The sequence below is a fragment of the Catharus ustulatus genome, chromosome 22 (genome assembly GCF_009819885.2).
Source record: "Catharus ustulatus isolate bCatUst1 chromosome 22, bCatUst1.pri.v2, whole genome shotgun sequence".
In the NCBI taxonomy this organism is placed as follows: Eukaryota; Metazoa; Chordata; class Aves; order Passeriformes; family Turdidae; genus Catharus; species Catharus ustulatus.
The window spans coordinates 4,283,572-4,308,550 of NC_046242.1; the positions used below are offsets into that span (position 1 = coordinate 4,283,572).

The window sequence follows — 24,979 nt, forward strand, 5'->3', positions numbered from 1 at the left end:
GCGGGGCGGGCGGGGCGGGGGCGCGGAGTGCGCGTGCGCGCGGGGCCCGGAGCGTCGGCGCCGCCTGTGCGCGGGGCGTGCGCGGTGCGTGAGCGGCCGCGGCGGGCGCGGGGCCGCCGCCCCCTCCCTCCCTCACCCACCCACCCCCTGCGCGGCAATGGCAGCGGGCGTCGGGCTCCCCGCGGCCGCCCCCGGGCACGGCTGGAGGAGGAGGAGGACGACGCGCAAGCCGCAGCGGCCCGTGGGATAGGCCCCGCCGCCCGCCCGCCCCCGCCGCGCCGCGCCCCCCCCCCCGCCGCCTCGACGCGGAGCCGCCGCTGAGGGGCCGCCGCACGTCCCCGCCTCGCTCCCTCTCGCCGGGGGGGGCTCTCGGGGCCGCTCCTGGGCTGGATGAATGTGGGAGAAGATGGAGACCAAGACGATCGTCTACGACCTGGACACCTCCGGGGGGCTGATGGAGGTGAGGCCCGGGACGCGGCGGGGGGGGGCCGGACGGGGAGGCAGTGGGGCTGCAAGATGGCGAGGGAACCCCCCCACCCCGGAGCCCCGTGGCCTTACAAGGAAGTAAGCGGAGGGACGGAGGCAGCTCGCCCGGCCCCCGGAGAGGCCCTGCCGGACACGGGGCGGGCGGGGCGGGCTCGGCCGGGGCTCTGTCCCCCCCCCACCGCATCCCCTCCCGGAGGGCCCGGGGCTGCTGTCCCCCCGGCGGGCACGGGGAGAAGGGCGCTGGGTCAGGGTCTGTGCAGCCCCTGAGAGCCCGCTCTGTCTGTGTGTGCATGTGCAGCAAATCCAGGCCCTCCTGGCTCCCCCCAAGAGCGAAGATGGGGAGAAGAAGAGCAGGAGGCTCGAGAAGGAGCCCAGGCGAAGTGGCAGGGCCACTAACCACGATAGCTGCGATAGCTGCAAGGAAGGAGGGGATCTGCTGTGCTGCGATCACTGCCCCGCCGCTTTCCACCTCCAGTGCTGGTAAGGCTTGGCGCTCTCTCCCTCCGGATCTGCCCAGAGCACCTTCCCTCCGGCCGCTCCCGCTTCCCGTTAGGTCCCGGGGAGGGGGGGACGTGGGGCCGGCTGGAGCAGACAGGAACAAAAAGGAGGTGTAAACCCCACTGGGGTCCATCCTTCCTGAGACTAATCCATAGCGGCCGAGGTGAACCCTCCCCTTGCTGCTTTCTGGAGGGTTGGGGGTCCACCCTCCTCCTTTCTTTTTGTGCTGAGCAGCGGGCGAGAGGCCTGGAGGAGGAGCGAGGCCGCTGGCTGCGCGGCCTGGCTGCTTTGGTGCTGCCCCTGCCCGGCCTTCCGCCCCCCCCAGCGGGAAACTTCCCCTCCTCACCCCTCTCCAAGGGTGCTTGCCTTGGGGGGGACCCTCCGGAGGGCCCTGGCTGGAGAGGGGGAAGCCCTGGTGGCGTCTCTGCACCAGGCCTGACGTTCCCAGCGCTTCCGTGCTGCTGCAGCTGCTGGGAATAATGGAGGTTGCTGTCTCTGTGTCTCCCTGCCTCACTGTTTACAATATGGCGACCTTCCTTTAAATTATATTTTTATTCTCAGCGCCATTTTGGCTGCATATATGACTTCCAAACCCTCGCAGCGCTCCTCACAGTATCTCAAACGTGAAAATACCTTCCCCGTGGAAATCCAGGCCTCCAGACTTTAACGTTGGCCGGGTTTATTCCTTTCCCTCCTTTTTTCCCTTCCTCCTTGCTCTTCCGACCTGCTTGTCTCATCCATGGGGGTGTCTGCTGTGAACTGGGGGGCTGTCAGGTGCTCTTGCTGGGAGTTGTGTGGCTTTGTTGATGAAGGCAGAGCTCTCTGCATGCAAATCTGGCTGCCGGCTGGGAATCGAGGTGCGTGTGGAAGCGGTGGCAGAGCTCGAGGTGCTGGAGGCTGCAGCAGGATGGGCTCTTGCTGCCTTCCCTCACAGCTTCCCAAGCTCTCCCGGCACAAAGCAACACCAAGCCAAAAGCGCCTCAACTTTCCGCTCCAAAGTTTTTCCTTTTTCTGCACCCGGAGCCTGGATGCATCCGAGGCCGCTTTGCCGAAATCCCCCCTTTCAACAGTTGACACAGGCGGGCGGTTTGTGTTAAATTAGCACAGCCAGAGTGGATAATGGAGTGGAGGAGGGAGTGGGGCAAGTCAAACAGCTGGAGTTTGGGAGTACAGAGTATTCTTCCTTAGGGGAGATTTTTTAACCACATTCCTTTCTCTCTTTCATGCTTTGGAGCTTTGTTTGCCACCCTGTTACAGCTGTCTCCTCTGCGCTTTTTTTTTCCTCCCTCTGTTGTTTTTTTTGGTTTTGGTTTTTTTTTGCTTTTTTTCTGATTTTCATTTGCTTGCTGGCTGTTCTGCATTTCTATGCTAATTGAGGGTCTCAGAACACTTATTAAACTGGTTGCTGATAGCAGGGAAGCTGAGTGTGCGGTCACAGTTCTGTAGGGAGTGTCCCGTTAGCAGCGTGTAGCCAGGCAAACCCGACAATGCTGTAGCATGCAGCCATGACATCATCCCTCCTACCCTGAGGAAGTGCTACTGGTGGTAGTGCAGATCCTCTAATATTTACTAGGAGGGTAATAATTATAATTATTTTTCATCCAGTGTCCTTGATGAGCTTTAATTTAAGGGTGGTTTTTTCTTTCTGCCGGGCGTAGTTGCTTTCAGATGCAGCTGAACACATCCTGAGCGTCCTCTTAGCAAGGCTGGAACGATGGCTAAAACTTCACATTTTGGAAGAGCTGTGCCTAAGGCTGTAGTGTGTCCTGGTTGACTCTGAATCCTAGTTAAATCTGACCATAGATGAAACCACTCTGTGCATGCCAAATTTCATGGCTTAATTTGGTGATGTTTTTGTAGTTAGAGAGTGGGAAACAATCAGGTAAATCAGATACCTGCAAAGCTTTCGCTGTACCTGAGTCAGTTGCATTGTAATTGCATAAAAATTTAATATGAAAATATTATATAAAAATATGTGTCTTTGTCTAACTAGTCACTCTTCAGAACAGAAATGAAAGAGCAATTCTAAATACTCTTTCACTCCATTTGTTGTTCTGGGGTTTCTCAAGTGATCCCTTTGACAGTAGCCCAGACCCTGCTGTGGGAGGTGGCACAGTGTGTAAAGGCTTTGTCTGAAGTCCTCCAGCTTGGGCCTGGTTCTGCCTCCTTCCTCCTGGACCTTTGTTGGACCCTTAGCTACGGCCTTCAGGTGACCTAGGTTGTCTCAAAGGGATGCTCAGGTTTTGTTGTTGCCTCCTACATTTTGCTTAAAGTAAACTTCCGTTCTGGACATAAACTTAGGCATAAAGGCAGCACTTGCAGCTTCCTTTCTGCCTCCTTTTTTTATTTAAAGAATAGCTGTAATGCAAGGTTTGGTTTAAGTCACTTGAACAGCACTGCTGGGGCACTCTAACTGATTTGTGTCGACAGCTTACCTGTTCTCTGAATATTTATTGTGAGCTTTAGTACCAGGTTGAATTTATTATCAGTATAGCATAACAAAAATTAAGAAGTAGCTTTTAATTGGTCTAGGGTTTGTGATAAGTTGATTACAGCCGTGTGGGAGAGGCCACATTATAAAAGAAAAGGATTTTCAGGGTTATGATTGACACAAGTCATGCAGCCAGCTGGAGACAAACCCAGCTCAGCTTCCCAGGAACTCGTGTTGCTCCTTCCTGTGTGGAGAAGGTTCTTCTTTATCAAGTTGTTTAAGCCTGTAGCGAGAAAGTTGGCTTTGCTAGGTAAGTGCGTGACCCTCACACTTTGCCTTAGTTTCAGTTCAGCACTTAGACCCGTTGTCCTCTGCTGAAAACAAGGCACTTGGCCAAAATTCCCAAAACTTTCTGAGTCTGATAGTATTACACATCTGAGGTGGTAAATAACAAGTTTTGTTGGTGCACTGTGGAACGACTGCTCTCCTGAATTAACGTGGGTGGAAGTGACTTCCCAATTCATCTGTTGGGGTGTCATCTCTTCGCACAACTCCCTTTTGGAGTCACTAGCTGAGTGTAAAGCTGCTGTGGGTGCTCTGAGAGGCCATGGGTCTGGAGGATTCCAGCCTGGCTGCAGATAAACTGGCCTGGTGGGAGGGATACAGGAAAGTGTGAAATCCCTGCCAGATACTTAGTTTCAACATACTTGGATTAATATCACAGTCAGGTGACTCTCTTCAGGTTTGAATTTACAGAGAGAGTTTTTTTGGGTCCCTAGTAATTCTTGAAAACAGGACGTGGGATTTTTAGCTCTCAAGTTGGTGTTTGGTTCTGCTGTTTGCCCATAGTCTGCTGCTTTGGGTAACAGTGTGGAGTGCATTTCCATCCTGATGTTCTGCCTTAGCCCAGGCCCCCAGGGATGATGCACACTCCTTCTTTACATGATTGAAAACCAATTTTCCAGTGCTACTTCTATTCTTTCCCATTTATATCCTCCTCCTGGCAATGTGATTGTTAGAATTCCCTGTGTTTTCTTGAGCTTGTAGTGAACTTGATTCACATTGAAGCGGGTTTGCAAAGTGACTGATGTTGCAAATTCATTACGAAGGATTAGAAAGATCCCCGGGAGAGGAAAAGTTTAGTTAACAAGCTGGGGGAGGGGAGTGACAACAGGAGAGAGAACCAACAGAGAACAGTTTTGTGTTTGTTTTTTTTCTCTCTCTTTTTGTTTTTTTTAAAAGTCTCCCTGCCCGGGTTTCTGGTTGGAGGAGCCCAAAAGCACAAACCTCTCTGAATGCTGCGGTTCAAGTCCCTCTTGTAAAATCTCACGCCGCTGGCTGTGCAGCTCTGCTGGCATGGCAGAGTGACCTCAGTCCCTTAAAGCTGACCAGTTATGTAAACGACAGTACCAATTTTGTGGCACTGCCCAGCAAAAAAGGCTCCTCGTAGCTGGGCTTCCTCACTGCTGTGCTGGGAACAGTGTGTTGTGTCCTTACCAGGGCCTGCTACCTCCATCAAACTTTTTGCAACACCTCCTTGTGTTTGTATTTGCAGTGTTTGGCTCATTTCCCCTCTGATTTGGCAGTCTTCACCCAAGTGCTGGTGTTGAAGAACAGGAGTAACAGAGCTGCAAAGTGCAGGAGAGGAAGCTAAACTAGAGTTTTGGTATTTTCTATGAGTCACATTGTTTTAGTGCTTCGAACAAAGAATGGAAAAAAGTTGTGTTTGGCTGGTAGGACATCAATAACTCTTTCCCCACCTTATTCAGTCTAAAATGCTCTGCTTTATCTTTGGCATTTGTTCTAGCTTTGGGTTTTTACATGAATATGCAGTCTGTGAGGGGAGCAAAACAATGGCCAGTCTATTGTCTCAGTTAATCCTTCCCTTAATGGTCATCTTGGGCTGCCTCAGGTGGTTCAGGTGAATATTAGAATGGTCTGAGGTATCTCCTGCTGCAAGGACTAGCAGGTTGTCCGGGAAGAAGCAAAAACTTCCTACCTAATAGTGGCTAGGAACAGGGTTTCAGTACATCAAATTACATTGCAGCTTCAAAAAAGCTTGTAGTTTTAAGTGCAGGAAGTTTTTATTATGAGGCTTTCTGTTTGTTTGGGTTTTTTTTTTTTTAACAGTAAATGACTGGCAGCCCCTTACTTTAATGTTTATGTAATTGCATATTGAAGGTCAGAGTAAGCTGTTCTGTTCCCAACATTTAAATGTATCTACCTTAACCGATACTTTGTTAAAACAACACTGGTTTAAGTATGTGCTTTTAAGAAAACTCCAACTTTTGTTTTTATGTATCTCTGGTTCTGATATTTTAGGAGGCTTGGGGCCAGCCTAGGCTAGATCCTGAGGCAGGAGGAAGTGATTGCCCTGGCCGGGTTTCTGGCAGCAGAGGGTCACTGCGTGTGCGCCTGCAGATGTGGTAACTTGATCAGTCTTGGCAGCTCTGCTCAGCAAAGTTGTACCAATGAGATTTTTCACTCTCCTTATTTTGTTCTAAATCTTTCCCTGCAAAGGCAGATTAGGTCAGCCTAAATCTGTGGACTTCAGTTGAGGGCTTCAGCAAATTATTCACAGTAAGAATTTGATGAACTCGTGATTGGGTGACTTGCAAACCACTATTCTCACCTGTGTGTGTGGATGTGTTTGGTGTTAAACTGAGAGTGAGCAGATTTTGCACTGTGGGCAAGAACTGGGGATTTGGATTGAGCCGTGGGTCTCTGCTGCAGTTGCCAACATCAGTGTGGAGTGGTAGGAGCGTGGCTTTGTGATTCTAAAGTCAAGGATTTGAAGTCGAGGAGGGGGATGTTTAACTTCTTAACTTGGGCTTTGCCTTCAGACGTGGCTGCCGCATGGACTGGTGTTACATCAAACACCCGCATTGTTCCAAAGCTGTTTAAAATGGCACAGTGGGAGACTGTGAACAAGGAAAATTCTCCGTGGTTTTTGTACCTTGACTTAGGAAAGTGCCAGTTTTATGTTGACCACGACTTGTGGAACTGAGGAGTCTTTTTTTCGTGCTGCTGTGAGGTCCATTTTTGAGTTGATTTCTCAGGAGCAGGAGGCTGCAGCGGTTTGCTTCGAGGTGGGGTTCACTGCTTTGTTCCTGCTGCTCCAGAGCTGGTCTTTCCTGGTATGTCAGCCTGCAGGCATGACTCATGAGAGCCTTTCACAACATGGAAAGGTCTTCCCAGAGGAATTCCAGCTCCTCCAGGCATTTGCAAAGGAAATTCTTAATTGGATTAGATTCATAATACTAATCTGCTAATGACTGTTTGTTATGGAGATCTTGGCACTATCTTGTAAATATATTCACCTTCTTTTAGCTGCCTTATGCCTTTTTATCACATACATGCTCAGTGTTGTTAAGATTGTACTGCCGCCAGCAGATCTGATAGTTGGGAATGGGGGACTACTGTGTTTATTACACAAGATCTTATAAAGCTCATAATTCTCTCTCTCTCCATTTCACGGCGTTGTTTAGGTGGGGTATAAAAGGGAAGCTGTGGTAATTGGCATGTCTGACATCCGGCTGTACTGCTCTTACCACGGGTGTGAAGGACACCCCAGGTGGGGAGTGCCTCTGTGCAGTTGCCAGTGACAGAACTGTGTATTTTTAGTAAGAATCAGGATCAAACAGGCATTTCTCCCCCCCTTAGAAAGGGCCTTTTTTTGTGTAGTAGGTGCTGGTGTGGTGGTGTGAGGAACACCTGCAGGAAAGCAGGGCTCCTGTGTTTCCCTGTGTAAGACAGAGTCAATTTGAAATTTCAATTGTAGCATCGGCACTGAAACAGTTTTTCAACACTAACATAAATTCTTCCGTTTATTGACCCACAACAGTGCATGTTAAACTGCTTTTGTTGCTAGACTGACTCACTGGTATGTGTCAGGTTCTTGAGTTTTTCCTGTGCTCTGCAGCCTTTCTTAATCCTTGAGTCAGTAGCAAATAGCAGGAATTTGCTGTGAAGAAAGGGAGCAGTTACTTCCAGAGTAGGAAAGAGGCGTGTCTCCCTGAAAGCAAATGTGACAGTCTGAATATTTAGGAAGTGCTGTCTGTTGGAATATAAATCATGTGAGAAGGATGTACCCGTTTTGTTTTTTTTAAACCAGTCAGGAAGTTCTCTTGGACTTGTGAAAATGCAAATGTATCTGGGGATATAACATGGCTTTGTTACAGGGGTATGAAAGAAGTGAGTGTAAGCAAAAAGCATCTTGCCACGTCAGGTTACTGGCTAGACTTGTGATTTTTGTGACACAGATTGTCAGAGCTGGCTTTTCCTTCTTATAGTAATCGATTTGTGCTGTCTCCAGCTCCACTGCTCGCTAGATGTCTGCCCAGCTTCCTCGAAGGAACACTGCAGTATCCAGTAACTCTGTAAGCTGAGTAAAAATAGTGCTGTGGCTTCCCTTTAATAAAGGAGTTGACAGATACCAGTTGTAATGCAATCACATACCTTTTCAGGGTATAGAGTAAATGGTCCCTGTAGCCAAAAATGAAGGGGGGAAAGAAAAAAAAAAAAGTTGTATAAATCATTCTTCCTGTTGGTGTATCAGATCTTGAGCACAAAAGGCAAAGAGCATCTCAGCCAGCTGGGGGGAATCGAGTGCCTGAACCCAACTCTAACCCATTTCTGCTGACGTCTGCTCTGCACGATCACTGGAAGCAAACTAGATGGAGCTGGAGATTACCGACTTTGAACCCTGCAGAAAGCACTGGCCTGAGGATACAATTTAGCAGGCTGAAAACCCCATGCTGAATTTCTGGCAAGCACTAGTGATTGGTGTGAAACACCTGCCTGTACAGCCTCTGACTTTGGGCACGGCATCATGTGAACTTCCCAGTGATCTCTGTCTAGAATAGCAACAGGAGCAAGATATGAAGGTGATCTGGGAAAGGCAGAAAAGAATGTATGCCCTGCTCTAAGGGTTTGGGGGTTTTTTGTTGGGGTTTTTTTTGTGGATATTTCTGTATCTGCTCTTTTTTTCTCTCTTCCCCAGTGTTCTTGGGAAAGCCTAGTCCACATGTAGATGTCAGAATTACACTTCACTTGTGCCTGTGTGAAGACAAATTCATGATTTTGGCTTTTATGGGTCTGCCCTTCATCCTCTTCTGATGTGCTGCTTTCCTTTTTTCCACCTTATTGTGGCTGTCCTTTCACCCCTGTCTCCTTTGAACACGTTCAGTATGGCTGGGGCTGAATGTGTTCACTTCTCAGAAACCTCTCAGACCTGTGTTTTGATTATTTTTTTTCCCACCAGAGATGTCTCTTCATTTATTGTTCTTTAAAGACAGAATTGGATGAAGTGATTCTCACCAGGGCTGTGTTGTTCCTCAGCCTCCTTTCTTTTCCCTGATGCTGCCCTATGTGTCATCCTGCTTTGAGAAGATGACTTCTAATCTGTTAAGAAGATGGTGCTGTAAAGACCTGAACACTTAATAATGAACCTGGACATTGAATTCAGGCTATTGTTACTATTGTCTGCAGCACAGGCATGAGTGATGCCTGGGAAAGAAACAGGAGTCAGGACGTACAAAATGTCTGAATTTCTGTGTCTGACCCACATTTTTCAAAGTCAACAATTCTTCCTATCAATTTCCATGATTTCTGATTATAAATACAAAGCTGGATGGTTCCTAGGCAAATATGTCTCAAATATCAGAGTTCATAACCAGTCAAACTAATTAAAAATAATAATCAAAAAAACCTCGCTGCGGTTCTGGTGGTATCATACATTTTCTAATTCATATTTATTTTTATATATGTATATATTTACCTATGTGTGAAAATTTGATATCTTGAAAAACAATACTTCCTTTAGTTTTTTGTCAGGTGGACGTTAATGAAGGTAATAACTAACAGGCTGTCTAGGGAATGTTCTCTGTGGTCCAGGTTCTTTCTATAAATAGAGGTAACTAATTACATCAGGTGATCACATGTTTACATGCAGCTTATCCAGTTTATTGGACCCTCCTCCTTGTCAGGTTGGAGGCAAAAAAGTTCTACTTCATGCCTTGGAGGAACCTTCCCAGATTCTCCATGAACCTCAGGATTGCCTCTGCATGAGGGCACAGGGAAGAAGCAGGACCCCCAGTGAAGGCAGGAAGGAAGCTGAGGTAAGGTAGATAAATACCTGCTTCCATGAGGTTCTCTCTCCAGGATGGGAGTAGCAGGAGTGGTTTGATGGATTCAAGTAAATATGCTCACAAAATTTATGATACTCATGAAGTAGGACCTGGTTCTTAGGAGCACAGTGGTGCTGCTGCCAGAGGCTGGGACTGCTGGCCAAGCTCTTGAAGTGTTGAGCACTGGCAGGTCTAAATGGTAAAAACAAGCACACTGAAGGAAATTTTGGGATCTGGCATACCCAGCAATGCTGCTACTTAAACTTTTAAGAGTTCAAGTCTTCCTCCACTCTTGTAGCATCATGTAGACAGTGTAGGGTAGTTTTATTTTTCCCTTGGATACATCTTGTTCCTCACTGTCTTCCCATATAATGGTGTTTTAATCCTGTTTCTGTTTTCTGTCTGTTGCTGAACCCTTATTTCCAGCTCTGGCCATGCTGTTGGAAAGATGCATGCTAAGCAGATGCAGCGTTCCAGATGATGGGATAATTGGTGACCTGTGAAACAGTCACTTTGGTTCCCTTCCTTGCATAGTGGCAGCCAAAATAATCATGTCCTGACCGGTTTGGTGGTGTCCAGGAGTCCTTGCTGGATGTTACTAATTTAGAACTTATGTCCACGCTCAAGACTTTTCACTTCAGTGTAAACAAAGTTATGCTGCCTGCTGTCAAGCTTTTTTCACAGGTTACCTCAGGAGCTGTTGCACCACAGGTAGAAGTATAGTGAGTGATGCTCTGTAGTTAATGTGAATTGTGCTGCTGACTTAAAATAGGTATAAAAAAGGTAAGCCTGATTGAGGCCAGAAAGTTGCTGAAGCTGTTAGCTTTAATGTGATCAAGTCATGCTTAGAGGTTTATAAAGAACAAAAATTTTGCTGGGCTTATCTGAAGTTTTGTGGTCTCTTCATTGGTGTATTGGTGCTGGAGAAATCTTTAGCTTTTTCAGGAAGGCTGTTCTTGTACAGCTGGGTGTCACAATTTATCCATGTTAATGAGCAGAACTTGGAGACTTCACTGAATAATTTGAGGAATAACAGTGGAGAGGAGGGAGCTGATAGTTTTACCTCTAAGGTAATTGAAATCTGATTTCAGAAGCTTTGTGTTGATGCAAGAGTAAAAGAGGAAGATAAGGGAGTTGCAGTGGGGAGGGACTTGCCACAGGCTGCAGCTGTTGGCTTGTTTGGTGTGGTTTTATTCTGTCCAAGGTAGAGGCTCAGGGTTCCAGGTGTCCTCCTCCAGCCGGGTTTGGGAGCAGCTGTGAGCAGAAGTGTATAACTTGGGCACAGTAAAAATGTTCCAAAAAGCTGAATTTGTAAATGATGCAACTTTCCCTGTTTCTCAATGGGGCTCTTGTAGTAATGCCCTGACAGTGAGGTTGGTTTCCTGGTTTGTTTTAGCTGCCATTGAGGCCCTGCTGTAGGAAGCCAGGGAGCCTTGTTCTTTATGAAGCTGGTAGAACAGCTGTAGCTCTATCCATCATAGGGATAAATAGGAGTCCCATAGAAGAAGCAAAAGCCTTCTTCCCTTATCTGGCAAACATACCTAGCATCCTTCATTACCATCCTGTCATTGAGTCTTGGTCAGTTAATTAATTTTCCTGAGAAGGAAAAAATGTGTTTGCCTGCATTTTTTCGCAGTGTTAATATTTTTCCTCCGTGCAGAAAAAAAAATATTTAAGTCCGATTGTTGAAAACAACTGACATGAAAGACAAGTTATTGAAGAAAGCTTCACTAGGCACTGGTTTGTTTTCCTGCCACCATTATCCCAGCTGGTAGCTGGCTGTATCCTGGTGGGTCCAAAAGTAGTGTCAACGTGCCTTTGACGCAAGATGGCCAGGAATGCAGTGTGTAAATAACCTCAGGTCTGCTTATAACTGGTTCCTTTGAGAGCTACGGCCCAGTTTGTATTGGAGAAGGTGCCATTCCTTGGAGCACTTGTTTATCTATTTATTGAGGTCAGCAAAGTGAGGAGTAATTACGGGATTTAGACTTGACAACAGGCTTCTGATGTATGAGAGCCCCAGAGTGTGAAATTGAAAAGCTAAGTGGCTTCATGCTATTGTTTGCTTGATAAAAACTCCTAATATGCTCTTGAAGATTTTTTTTTTTATATTTTGTCATAGCCATTTAGGTTTTATTTAAGGGATAGAGCATTGCGTTCTGACCACAGCAGAGCAATGCGTGACAGCACACCAGACAGGAATTTCAGGAGATACTTAACTTTTTCAGAAGAAGCTATGAGACAGATATTAAATGGCAACTGACTTCATAGTCAGTGTAGTGGTTTTTGACTAGGCAGTGATAAACATCTCATTTAATTTTCAAAGGTTTTGTATGAGTTAGTCTTCCAGGTATTTTTAAGTTACCCTGTGTTTTTCAGAGCTGTCTTTGTCTTAAATGCAGAAACACGTTCTGCTAGGCAGATTTGATTTGGGTCACTCCAAACCCCCCAGGTAAACAGCAGAGACCACCACTCTTGTCTCTGATGACAGGAAGGGAAACTTTCTGAAATGAAGGGTTAGTGAAATTGTACTGAAAAGCGCAACTGACTGGTGTATAGTTGAAAGGAGATGTGTTGTAACCGAAGATAAAGTGGGAGCTGTACAATTCCAGGTCCTGTTGGCAGCAAACACTGGTGGCTGGAGCTGTGCATGCTAATGAACCCATGAAAGATAGGGAGAAAAGGGCCATGGTGCTCCTGCCAAAGTGCTAATTCTTACCTTGCTTATGAAGATCAAGTGTCTTGCTCAGATTTAAAAATCAGTTTCTTTTATGCTTACAGTAAAAGGTTGAAGAATGTGGTCATACCTAGTCAATTAAAACAGCATTCTTTAGCGCTTCCCCGGCTTTCTGCTGAGACCCAGGCAATGCTCTCTGCTTGCTGCGAGGCCAGCAGTGCAGGAGCAGCCTTCATCAGTCTTTGTTAGCATGGTGAGCTGCCTTGATGAACAGTTCATTAACCAGGAGAGGCAGAATCAGTCTTTTAATACACTTGCTATCGCAGCTAGGCCCTGACAGTGAGCAGAAAACCTCAGGAGGCTTGTCTGAGCGCTAAAACCTTTCTGCTGCTCTGAAACGAATCTTTCCCCCTCCTTCCACAGGCCTTCGGGTAGCAGCATTCATTAAAATGCTTCTTTAATAGTACAGTGTATGTAGGATTTCATGGTTCAAACCCAGCAAATGGGACAATAACATACACACTTGCAGAAGAAACCTGTTCTGACTCTTCCAGGCGTCTCTCAAGGTTCACCGTGGTATTAATTGTTTCATTGTAAAATGCGTAAGATTGAGGTAACAGTTAAAACAAATAACCAGAGGCGTCTGGCAGCTCGTGGATCCCTGGCACACCGCATGTCGGAATGGGGCAGACATGTTCCCAGCAGTTCAGGCACGCTCGTCAGAGAGCTTCAGAGGGTGAAATTTCACTAGAAACAAATCAAAGTCTGTGGTTTTTTTGCCCTGGGGTGTTGGGAGGGGAGAGGGGAATGGGCCAGATGAATCTGTACTTGCTGTAAATGCAGATCTAAGAGCTCCTTTTCTAGCAAGAGTAAAACCTGAGCTATTGCAGGATGCACCTTAGGATTCAGCATGGATTTGTGCTGCAGCAAGCACACGGGGATCATTTGTTACTCTCCTTCTTCCACCCCCCTTCCCTGCTTCTGTTAGCAAAAGATTAGTTTGGGGCAGGGAGTTACTGCTTCATCCAAGCATTTGAGGTGAAGCAGCCAGTAGTGGAGGCTTTGGTGCTCTCATCTAGAGCCTGATCTCTTGTTCATCCAAGCCCTCCAGGAAATGAGAAACATAAGCTGCAGGTATGTCAGTGCATATATGCAGAGCGCTGCGTTTCTGGAGCGCCTGGAACACGGAGGCCTCTGAAACCCTGCACTCCTCCTCAAAATGGCTGCCAGATGTGTTGGCTCTACTGAATTCCCCAGAGCCTGACACCAGAAATGCTGAGGTTATTACCAGCTTGGTTCTTGCTGTGTTCTTCCTTCAGATTTCCAGGCACAGTATTGCAAGAGGGAGCGTGACCCCGGATGGCTGCAGTACCTGCAGAGGCTGTCGCTGGCACGCGGGCGAGCTCGGGGCAAGGCTCGCCGGGACTCTGTTTAAACAAAGGAAGTGTGTTTGTTTTCACAGTCCAGGCTTGGGAGCCTGGGCTGGGATCCTGTGCCATTTCCCTGTGCTAGGAGCAGGATTCTCGAGGAAGACAGCCTCTCCCTTTGCTGCAAAGCACAGCTCTTCCTGGCCAGCAAGTATGCATCTTATCCTCCCTGACTTGTCAGGGCTGGAGTCTGGAAAGCTTAACTTGGATTTGGTTTGATATTTGTAGGAGCAATAAACAGTATAGACTCATGAGCCAGCTAGCTTCCCATGCTTGTGTGGCTTTCTTGGGCCAGTCTTACAGGCTACTGTACTTCTTGATCCCCTTGTAACCCAGTCAGTCCAAGTGGATCCTTGAAATCTGTTTCCCAGTCAGTGGGAAATGGAGCTTCCAGATCCTGTGGTAGTGCATCTGTGTGTTCAGCACAAGAGAGCAGACTTGCTAAGAGCTGCCTCTAGCAAAAGTCAGGAGAAACTTTTAAAGTATTATCTTAAGCCACACTGCATGGTAAATGGCTGGTTTTTGTCAGCAGGTACATTTTCCCTGCCACAGTCAGCAGTTTGCTCAAATAACAAATCTTAATGATAAAGAGGTGTTGGAAAGTACTTGAGTTAGTAGTAGGATCTGTAAGGAAAGTGTATCATCTAACATATGCTGCTCTGCCTTTTACTGAGGAAAAGTGTTTCTCAAAATAGTCCTCCTTACTCCTTCGTCTAATTTGCTTTGGTTTATTTCTAGCATCAAAATGAGAATGTCATTTCACTGTGATACAGCTTTTATAGTAAGTGCAGATCCATGTGAGTAGGATGTATCCTGTGCTTCATAGCCAAGGCAAGCTGTATATGATGACACTTTTAAGATTATTTGGGTTGTCTTAAGATAGAAGGTGGTTTCCACCATTAAGTAAGTGTGCCCAGGGATGGAGTACATGGGAGGTGGTGGGCAGACCTCATGGCAGCTCGTTCCGTTGGACTCACTGCAAATCCAAGGGATGGAAATGCCTGGATGTGTGACTGTGCTGCACGGGAATCTGTGTTGTGTCACATGGAGTAATCAAGTTATTTAAGGAGGTGTGGTGTTTGGGGGGAGGTATGTGTGTAGCACTCCAGTGAATCTTGCATTTATCTTTGTTGTTCAAGTCTGAGAGTGCTCTGAAACCGTGGAGCTGAGATGGGTGCCATGGAAGACTGGCTTCTTGGAGGTGTCTGGCTAAGTGGATGTATGGGAGAGCGAATCCAGGGAGCTTCACCATAAATAAAAGGAAGTGCCTGGGAGCGGAACTGCAGAGCTGCCCTGACTCTGACTGTGTACGTGAGAAGAGTTCCAGAAATGACAGTAAATAATAGTTAAGCTTTGCTTTGTGTTTCTCTTGTAGCAACCCTCCGCTCAGCGAGGAGATGCTGCCTCCGGGGGAGTGGATGTGCCACCGCTGCACCGTGCGCCGCAAGGTAAAGCCTCTCAAACAGACACAATCCCTGCCCTTCCAACTGGCCATTTGAAACCTGAATCCTGTGCTTTATACCTGCCTCTCCCTTCGTGTGTACTTAGACAACCAGAGCTGTTTCTTTGTGCTCATATTTGCAAAGGGCTTTGTTAGGAAAGGGCTTAAAGACACCTAAGGGATGTTGGAGACCCTCACGATATTTTAACCTCACTACTAGAAGGTAAAACTGAAGTGCCTGGTACCTTCTTGTCAATCTGTGCCTTTTAAACTATTTCCCTCCCCCCCATTTCTGGAAAGGAGGGAGAGCTGAGGCACAGAGGAAATGGAAATGGCTCCTGTGCTTGAGGAGGTGAGCTGTCTACAGGCAGAATGGGAGTCACGTTAATACAGCTTTGCCATCAGGGCTGTGATTCTAGTTAATATGTGTTTTTTAGAAGAGTGACTTCACAGCAGTTGTACCTCAGCAGAGGGTGAAATCACAGTGAGTTATGATTTCCTGGGCTGTTGAACAGGATGGGGAGGAGATGATTGGGCAAGATTGTAGTTTTTTTTTTGCCTTGATGCTCTTTCTCCAGGAAGCTGTCTTTCACAATGTAAACATCTTATTGCTGTGACCACATAAGGCTGCGTAGCAGAGGGTTTAGAAACTGCACCAAGCTATCTAGCAACTGTTCCCTTGAAGTGACACCCAAAACAGATTGGAAGAAAACTGTGTGCTCAGCCTTTTGTTCCTGAAGTGATTGCCTTGTTATGTTTCCAGGGTACTGTTCAGCCATCTGCCAACAATAGAAATGAAGGTCACAAATCGAAAAACAAATAATAAAGCAAAAAGAGTGAGAAAATTCGCAACTTTTCTATATTAAAAATTGCCTGAAAACACTTTTCTCCCTTTGCAGACTGTGTTAGTGATGGAGTAGATTGGTTCCTCCATATGGGTGGTGCTGTCAAGCACTGGAGCAGTGCATAGTTGCCCATCCCAGGCCATCCATGCAACATCTCCTCCTGTTGCAAAATGGATCATGTGGTGATGGCAATCTATAGTTATTTCTCTGCTGTACCTTGTTCAAGATTCCTGCCATCAGGAGATAGCAGAGTGTTGTTTGTATGTTGTGCTTGTATTCTCAAGCTGACCTTCTCAACCCCTGATGGGTTTGTCTGCAGTGCCAGGGTTAGTGAAATGCATCAGCAGTGAGCAGTCTGCTGTGGAGTTTTTCAGTGCTGGTAGCAAAGTAAACGTTGTCTGATTTTGTTGAGTGTTTAGGACTAGATGCTGTGAAACATTGTCCTGATCTGGGCTCAAGTATAGCTACCCTGAAAGGAGAGACACATGGTAATGTTCTTCCCCATGCTTGGTTCTCTTCAGCTGTTCTGTCACCTGTACCTTAGCTATCATCAGACTGTTTTGATCGAGGCTCTGATGACTACAAGGGGGAAGTTGTAGTGAGTTGCTCAAGAGTTTTCAGATGCTGTTTGTCTTCAATCACATATTTGTCAAGGTTGATGTGCTTTGTTTGTGGCCTCCATGATAAGCCTGCCTATTCATGTCGTGCAGAAGCGAGAACAGAAGAAAGAGCTGGGGCAGGTAAATGGATTGGTGGACAAATCTGGGAAAAGGACCACCTCCCCCACCAGTGACGCAGACCTGTTGGACAGGTCTAGCAGCAGCATCAGGGCTAATGCGCATGCCAGGATCTTGGAAAGGAGAGCGAGCCGGCCTGGCACTCCCACATCCAATGCCAGCACCGAGACCCCCAACTCAGAACAGAATGATGTCGATGAGGACATAATTGACGTGGATGATGACTCTGCCATTGCAGAAATGGACTGTGGGCAGCCCCAGCTGAAGCGACCCTTTGAGCTTCTTATTGCTGCTGCCATGGAAAGGAACCCAACGCAGTTCCAGCTGCCGAATGAACTGACCTGCACCACAGCACTTCCAGGTGAGCAGGGCCTTGTCTGGTGTTAGTGAAGGTGTCTGCAGTTGTATCCTGCTCCCCTCTTTGCTCTTTTCCCTCTTGACTTTGTGATAGTTGTGGCTCCAGTGATGCTCACTGGTGAAATTAGAGGGTACCTCTGGCTCTCCTCCAGCTGCACAGCAGCAGGTGCCTTTCAAATCTGAACTGTGTGGACACTTCAAATACACACCATGTCCATCAGGACTTGTGATAGATGCTTGTTGTTCTCACCTAGATCTTCAACATAAAAAAAAAAAAATCAGTTGTCAAAATACTTGATTTTAGATTTATGATGCAATAATACAGTAACAAAGTGTAACTAAATGTATAGGATGTCACTGAAATAACTAAGTATGAAATATATCTGCCTTTAAAGAGAGTCTCTGTCACTTAAGGCTAGATTTAGTGGTTGATAGAGGTTCCTTTAGCAGCAATCATTGACTTTTCTGAGATGATTATACATACCTCCCAGAAGGCAAATCTCTGCTATGTTGATAACACAAAGCTTTTTACAATTTCCTTTTCAGGTACTAGTAAGAGGAGAAGAAAGGAAGAAACCACAGGAAAGAATGTCAAGAAAGCACAACACGAGTTAGACCACAATGGTTTGGTTCCCTTGCCAGTGAAGGTCTGCTTCACATGCAACAGGTACTTCTTATTGTTCTTCCAGGGAAGTTGTTGAGTGTAGCTGCAGCCTTCAGGACCAAAGTTCTTGCTGAAAAAATTAGATTACCTGTGTCCTTTTCATTCTCCTTCATTACTTACTTACAATCCTCTAAACAAATGGGAGAATATTCATCTTTGCTAAGTAACAGGTGTTTAACCACAGCCAGTGTAGGTCCAGCTGTAAAGGGTTCTGAAATGTTGCCTGAAGATTGACAAGATTGAGGCATCTTGTCTTCAGTGTTTTTCTGCAAAGAAATATTCTGGAGTGATGGTGGTTTAGTAAATGGAGATGTTTGTTTATGGTTTGTGAAGGAAGTGTGTAAGGAGGTGACCTTTAGGAAATAGAAATCTACTGAGAGATTTATAAGCCCAAGGCAAATAGGAATATTGTGCTGAAATTGTAAATCTGAAAAACAGTATAAAATACTGATGGGTTTTGTAACGCTGCATAAAAAAATGCATAGATCAATCCCAATTCAAAATGTCAGTGAAAATGAAACCTTTATTTCAGAAACCCAGTCAGTGAATTTCTCGAAGTGGAATGGCTACTCAGGTGGGCTTTTGTGGAGAACAAGTGATGACTTTGTCATAGAGCAAAGACTATTTTAAAGCCTGGGGATTCTGAGGTAGTTGTTTTTCTAGAGTTTGAGACTTGGTGTGAGAATATCTTGTTGATGTACATGTCCCAGCATCACACATGATTCCTCTAAGGAAACTTGTAATTACCTAAATCTGAGATTTCCTTTTGATCTCTGAATTTTGCTTCAAATAAAGGCTTTTGCCTCAAGTGGGTCTTGAAGAAGATCCATACAGATCAAGTTACAAATCAGAAATCCTACTTTTTGGTGCAAACAACAGTGTAGAGGATAAACTGAAGTGGTCAGCCAAGCTTGCATTAATGTTCTGTTTATACTCTGTATGGGGAATAAGATTTGGCTCTCTCTTCTCAGGAGCTGCAGAGTGGCACCTCTAATCCAGTGTGATTATTGCCCACTCCTGTTCCACATGGATTGTCTGGAGCCACCGCTTACTGCCATGCCTCTGGGTAGATGGATGTGCCCAAATCACATAGAACACGTGGTGGTAAGCAGGACTATGATTGCAGTATGGTAACCGGATGCTGGAGTGGAACCTGGCAGGTCCATTAAAGGACAGAGCACAACAAATGTAAAACAGCTTCTGAGCTCTTATTGCTCCCTGTAACGCTTGTAAAGCTCCTGCTGCAAGCAACGCACTCTCCACAGGAATGTGATGCTGCTCTCTGCAATAAGATATAAAGATGGGGGAACTCCTTCCTGTAACTGAAGCTGACAGCTCAGATTGTGGCTCACTGACAGCTTGTCTAGATTTTGACTGGACTCTTTAAGATCTAGATGAGCTTCCAGAACTGGGATACAAAGCAGCACAGTGCTACAAATAGGGGAAGTAATTCTTTGCATGCTTAACCCAAAAAAAGTTTCATTCCAAGAGGGAGTTTTCATTTTTGGAAAAGCAGTGTACTTGAGACTTAAATACTCAGGAAACAGGGAGCTGAAACAAAGAGCTTTTTCCCAGACAAACTGCTTCTGAGAGCATTGATGCTGCTTAGTCGGCCTCTAAATGCTTTTGTATTCATCTCCAGCAATGTGCCCTTTAACAGAAATGGTTAGTGCTGCAGGAAACAAATAGTCTAAAGCTGAGCTGATGCTGTACTGCCAGTGCTACGAGGCATTATGAAAGTCTTAGGGTGCCTTTGAGTGACCTGCAGATCCCTAACTCCTGTGGCATTATCTGATCACCCAGCTGAACCAGAAGAACTTGACCCTGAGTAATCGGTGCCGAGTATTTGACCGGTTCCAGGACACCATATCTCAGCATGTTGTCAAAGTGGATTTCTTAAACCGAATCCATAAGAAACACCCTCCGAATCGCAGAGTTCTTCAGTCAGTGAAGAGGAAAGGTCTGAAGGTATGTGTGATAAGGAGTGGTGGGTGAAAACCATATGTGCACATGTTTTAGTTTGGAAGGGAAACTAGCACACTCCTTGGTGCAGGAGGAAGAAGATGGGGTCAGAATGATTGTGTTGGTGAGAGATCTGGGAGTCAGCAGTCACTACCTGTAGGATTTAAGATCTCTTTCCTTCAACTATAAGGCTCAAGTATTATAAGTAAGCACTTAAATCTAGCACAAGCATAGAAAGTACAACACAAAACTTCCTGAAGGTGGCCCTACAGTCAGATTTGGGGCTGTGTTTGTTGCCAGGATACCTGAAAACTGCCATACAGACTTCCCTTGGCTGGTTTTTCATGATTTCTCTTATGCTGTAGCCACTGTGTTGTACCAAAGTCATGCCTGACCTAAGGGAATAAAACCTATTAATTTCAGCATGGCTACATCAATTTAAAGTACTCAGTCCTTGATACTTCAAATGTATCTGCAGGGTTCCTTTGGGTGAAAAAGCAGCAAATGCAAAGTTTAGTGCTGATCAGGCACTTGGTTTAACTAGTCATTCTTGAGTAATTGTTCTCATGTGTGATCTTCTTTCTCCACAATGTAGGTTCCTGATGCTATAAAGTCCCAATACCGGCTTCCACCCCCGTTACTCGCGCCTGCAGCAATTAGAGATGGCGAGCTGATCTGTAACGGGATCCCTGAGGAACCCTTGCAGAAGCACCTTTTGAACACTGAGCACTTAGCCAGCCAGACAGAACAACAGGAGGTAAATGAAGTCAAATGCTTGGACTGTGTGTGTGTAGTTGCTTTGGTACGAAGATCTTCTTCCATTTCAGTCATGATGGAGCAGTTGTCTAGGAAACCAATCTCAAGCTCGTGTGTGAAGGTGATAGCTTGTCTTATCTCTGACACCCTTGCCCATTAAAACTTCACTTTAACTTTCCAGGTGAGATGTAAAATTCCTCATTTGACACTTCAGGGAAGTGGTGCAATAGTCCTCTGGCCTTATGAGTGGAGTCAAGGGCCTTCTGTCTAGACATCATCTTTATCTCGTGGCTGAGGGAAAATACTTTGCACTTTGGTTATGTAAGGCTGCTCTCTGACACGTTTATTTAGAAGTTAATGTCCCATTTCTGCGTCGCTTTTTATTGCAGATGGAATTGGACATGTAAATCAAGGTCAAATGAGTGTTTAAATCTTGTATGAAACTTCTGGCCAGATTCCACAGTGTAAGGGCATGCTAAGCTGCAATCAGTGGAGAAATTGAGTACAGTAAATTCACGAATACAAGCCGCACTGACTATAAGCCGCATCTCTGGGTGTTGGCAAATATTTTGGTTTTTGTCCATAGATAAGCCGCACACGAATATAAGCCGCTCTGTCGTTCGCAGCGAGGACCCGCGTGCAATTATTAACAGAACCGCGGGAGGGCGGGGTTTACTGGCTGAGCTAAGGCTGTGCAGGCTCGGCCCGCTAGGGGCCGCTGACGGGGCCAGGTGGCCCAGCCCGGTGCTGCAGCTCGGGGCCGGCCGCCGCTGCCCCTGGGCTCGGTCACCCCGGGTCGGCGCTGCCCTGCGGTGGCAGGCAGGGACGGAGCTTCCCCTGCTCCTACGGCAGCGGCGGCGGGCGGGGACGGAGTTTCCCCGCTCCTGCCGCGGCGGCGGCGGGCGGGGACAAAGCACCCCGTCGGCTCCCCGAGCCGCGGCAATGGCTGCGCGGGGCTCCCGTCGGCTCCCCGGGCCACAGCAATGGCGGCGCGCGCTTCCCCCCCCCCCTCCCCGGGCCGCAGCAATGGCGGCGCCGGCTTCCCCCCCCCCTCCCCGGGCCGCAGCAATGGCGGCGCCGGCTTCCCCCCCCTCCCCGGGCCGCGGTAGGGGCGGCCCGGGTCCCCCCTCTCCTCCCTGGGCCGCGGTAGGGGCGGCCCGGGTCCCCCCTCTCCTCCCCGGGCCGCGGTAGGGGCGGCCCGGGTCCCCCCCCCCCCTCCCCCGGCCGCGGTAGGGGCGGCCCGGGTCCCCCCTCTCCTCCCCGAGCTGCAGCAATGGCGGCGCCGGGCCCCCCCCCCGTCTCTCCCCTGGGCTGTGGCAGAGGAGGAAAGAGAGCTCTCCCGCCTCTCTCCCCGCCCCCCGTTCTGCCTACACGGAGCCAGGCTCCACCCGCGGTGCAACAAAGTAGCGATTTGTAACAATCGCAAAATGCCGACTTTGCAGCTGCTCGGCTCAGCACTCTGGCAGGCACTTCTGAGGTTGTATTAGCCGCTCCTGATTATTAGCCGCATTTCCGGTTTAGGAGCAAAATCTTAGTCAAATTGGTGCGGCTTGTATTCGTGAAATTACTGTACTTCTTTTAGTGCAGACAGGGTTCATTTATGCAGCAGGTGCACATCCACCATGGAGCTTAGAACGTAGAACTTGCTCTTCCTCTACTTTGTGTAAAAGGAAAGTGTTTTCCACCCTAGTTTTCTACTTCCTATGCCTGAGATAGAGCAGCATTTCTTATCAATATGCTGTAGAGTAAGTTGGATTATTGTGTTTGGCAAGAAGCCCAGATTAGTGAAAGGTGTGTTTGTAACCTGAGGCTGAAGAGTTGCAGCATTTAACAAGTGAAGAGGAGTTTGGAAATGAGGAAATGCTGCCTTCTCCCTCCTTTAATCTCAGCCCCTCTCTGTCCTATCTCCAGCATGGAGATAAACAGTACATAATTTTGGTTGCACTCCTCTGGACAACATTTTCTCCTACTTGTGGATGAGCTCCAGAGCAGATGCTGTAATTCCACACTGCATCTGAGCACCTCAAGCCGGGTGAATGATGGAGCACCCGTAGAGGTTTGGAGCACTGCTGCCTCCAGAGCTAATCTACGCTTTTTTCTTCCTTCCAGTGGCTCTGTAGTGTTGTTGCGCTCCAGTGCAGCATATTGAAACATTTATCTGCTAAGCAGATGACTTCGCTTTGGGACTCTGAACAAACAGAGAAGGCTGATATTAAGCCTGTTATTGTGGCAGATGGCTCACTCGCCAACCCTTACCAGGCAGCTGACAAGGCACCCACACCTTCCCTCTATTCCATGTCATCCTGCACCTCAGGGATTACCACCCAGAATTCCTTGAGCTCCTCGCAATCCCAGCAGACTTTGTCACAGGAAGATGTTAACTGCAGCTCTTGTATAGATAAATCCAAGAAGGCATCTTCTTGCGGGACTTCAAACGGGCCGACAGCCTCTGACATTAAAGTGAACGGGCCTCATTTCTACAGCGTTTCATCCGAATCCTCAGCACAGTTGACTGACTCCCAGAGGCTCGTGGGCTCTGGGAACACAATACCTGTTTTGTCTCATCGGCAAACGTGGCCTCGGCCCCTCACGCCCCCAGCGAGTTGCGGACTTCTGAATCACACCATTGGAACCATTGTCAAAACGGAGAACGTAGCAGGACCTGTTTCTTGTGCACAAAGGGGATCTGCGCCGGTCACGAGTTTGCCTACGTCCATCTCGAGCTCCTGTGGCAGCCTGGAGACCACCAGCACTTTGCAAAGGAAGAATGTGCAGACGCAGATCGGGCCGCCGCTGACGGCAGAGCTGCGGGCCGGGGGCTCCCCGCTCAGCACCACCCGGGCTCTCACCCCTCCCCAGGCTGCAGGAGATGGGATCTCAGCTGTTGGGTCCACAAACAGATTCTGTTCACCAGCACCACCTTCAGGTACGGGCTGAACCACTGACCTTGGCCCTGGGGCTGAGAAAAGCTCAGGCTAAACCTCATTCAGAAACTCAAGGCTGTAGCAGTGTGCCCTCGTTTGACTGGGAATCAGGCTTTGTGTGGAGAGCCAGCAGAAGGTTCTCAGGTCTCCTCTGTCTTAGGACCCTTTATGGGAGCCATGAGATGTATTTTTGCTGGCTGCCTATACTTGAGGGGGGTGCTCTGTCCTGACAAGCAGGATAGTAGGTCAGTTGAATTCTTGAAAGCAACAGTAGTTTTATATCACTTGGCTGCTGCCTCGCTATTTCAACAGCTGCTGCTTTAAAACCCCAGCGCTGCTGTAAAACCACTGGTTTGTTTCAAATGGCCATTTGGATTGCAAGGTAGTCAGTCCTTCTCACAAGAGCAGCTCTCTGGGATCTAATCCAGAGTAACTGTTCAGGCAGTGGTTGTGTCCCCTACTGCAGGTGTTGTTGGAGCTTTCAGCTACACAGAAATGTGGGCTTGGGAAGCTGGGAGTCTGCTTAGGATCTGTTGGTCTGACACAGGGTAGTTATGGTCTTGGATATGCCAGAGATCTTGAATTGTACCCAAAAAACTTGCTTACATAATAGCAAGGTATATAATAAAATGTATATAACCATTTTTAGTGTAGAAATGTAGAGCCAAAGATGTTGACAGATGTTGGAGTAACTGCCCACAGCTCAAATTTTGCTAGAATAAACTTTCACATATGGCATTCTCTTCTTTTTTCCTCTCCCTACACCAGCTCAAGACTCAAACCAGCAAGCCCTTTGTGTAGGTTGGGTGGGAGCAGTCACTGAAAAGCACGTGACAGAGCTCTGTGTCTCTTCTCATGCAGTTCCAACCTGCTCAGTGTCAGGCTTGTGTGGAGTGGCTCAGGTCTGGTGGTTGTAAAGCAACAGAGCAACATCTTTTTATAATCCTTTCTCAAATTCCTCAATGAGTAACTTCTAAGCTTTGCCTCGCCTTTGGAAGCAGTCCCCAGGGTAATTGGCCTCCTCCTGAATAAACTTGGTTACTCTGAGGCTGCTGATTTGACCATGCCCTGCTTAGAAATGTAGGGCTGGAAGAAGTTCTGGGAGAGGAAATGAGACTGTATTATAGAAAACTTCTTGCTTGTGGTTTGAAGAGCACTGCAAACCCTACATAATTTTGCAGTTACTTAAGATGTTAAATAATTGCCTCTGGTGCAAAGCTTGTGTTCTACGAAGTCATTACTTGCTGCAGTGTCTCTTGGGAAAGGTGTAAACATTTAAATTTTCCATCTAACACGATGGATAAATATATTTATAACAAAAATTGTGGTGTGCAAATTTTGCTGCCAAGTACAAAAATGCAAATTGCTCATTATTTTTTTTGCCATAAATTTCAGTAGTTATAAGCAAACCAGCTCAAGAAAATCTGGTATTGACAACACATTACAGGGATTTTGTTTCCTGGCATTTGCCACTGCCTCTTTTAGCTGCATGGCCACTTCCAAAGCAGGAGGGTTTTATTTTGTAAATAATAAAATCTGCTTATAACTGTCACATTCCTTGTGGACAATGATGTGCACCCCAGACTTTATAACAGTGTAGAAATAAAATCATGGCAGTTGTACTTTTTATTCATGTTAAAACCTAG

At 47.1% G+C, this 24,979-nt stretch overlaps 1 protein-coding gene across 1 annotated transcript in view; it reads left to right on the forward strand.

Annotated features, from left to right (window-relative positions):
• Window positions 1-302: 302 nt before the first annotated feature.
• The window catches only part of PHF12 (PHD finger protein 12), a 32,872-nt gene continuing 8,195 nt past the window's right edge, over window positions 303-24,979 (forward strand). The window contains exons 1-9 of the mRNA XM_033078102.2: window positions 303-460; window positions 785-966; window positions 15,023-15,095; window positions 16,644-17,031; window positions 17,574-17,694; window positions 18,663-18,795; window positions 19,495-19,659; window positions 20,249-20,410; window positions 22,519-23,335. Of these exons, the coding sequence (XP_032933993.1) occupies window positions 395-460; window positions 785-966; window positions 15,023-15,095; window positions 16,644-17,031; window positions 17,574-17,694; window positions 18,663-18,795; window positions 19,495-19,659; window positions 20,249-20,410; window positions 22,519-23,335 (2,107 nt within the window). The 5' untranslated portion in view covers window positions 303-394. The remainder of the gene's footprint in view (window positions 461-784; window positions 967-15,022; window positions 15,096-16,643; window positions 17,032-17,573; window positions 17,695-18,662; window positions 18,796-19,494; window positions 19,660-20,248; window positions 20,411-22,518; window positions 23,336-24,979) is intronic.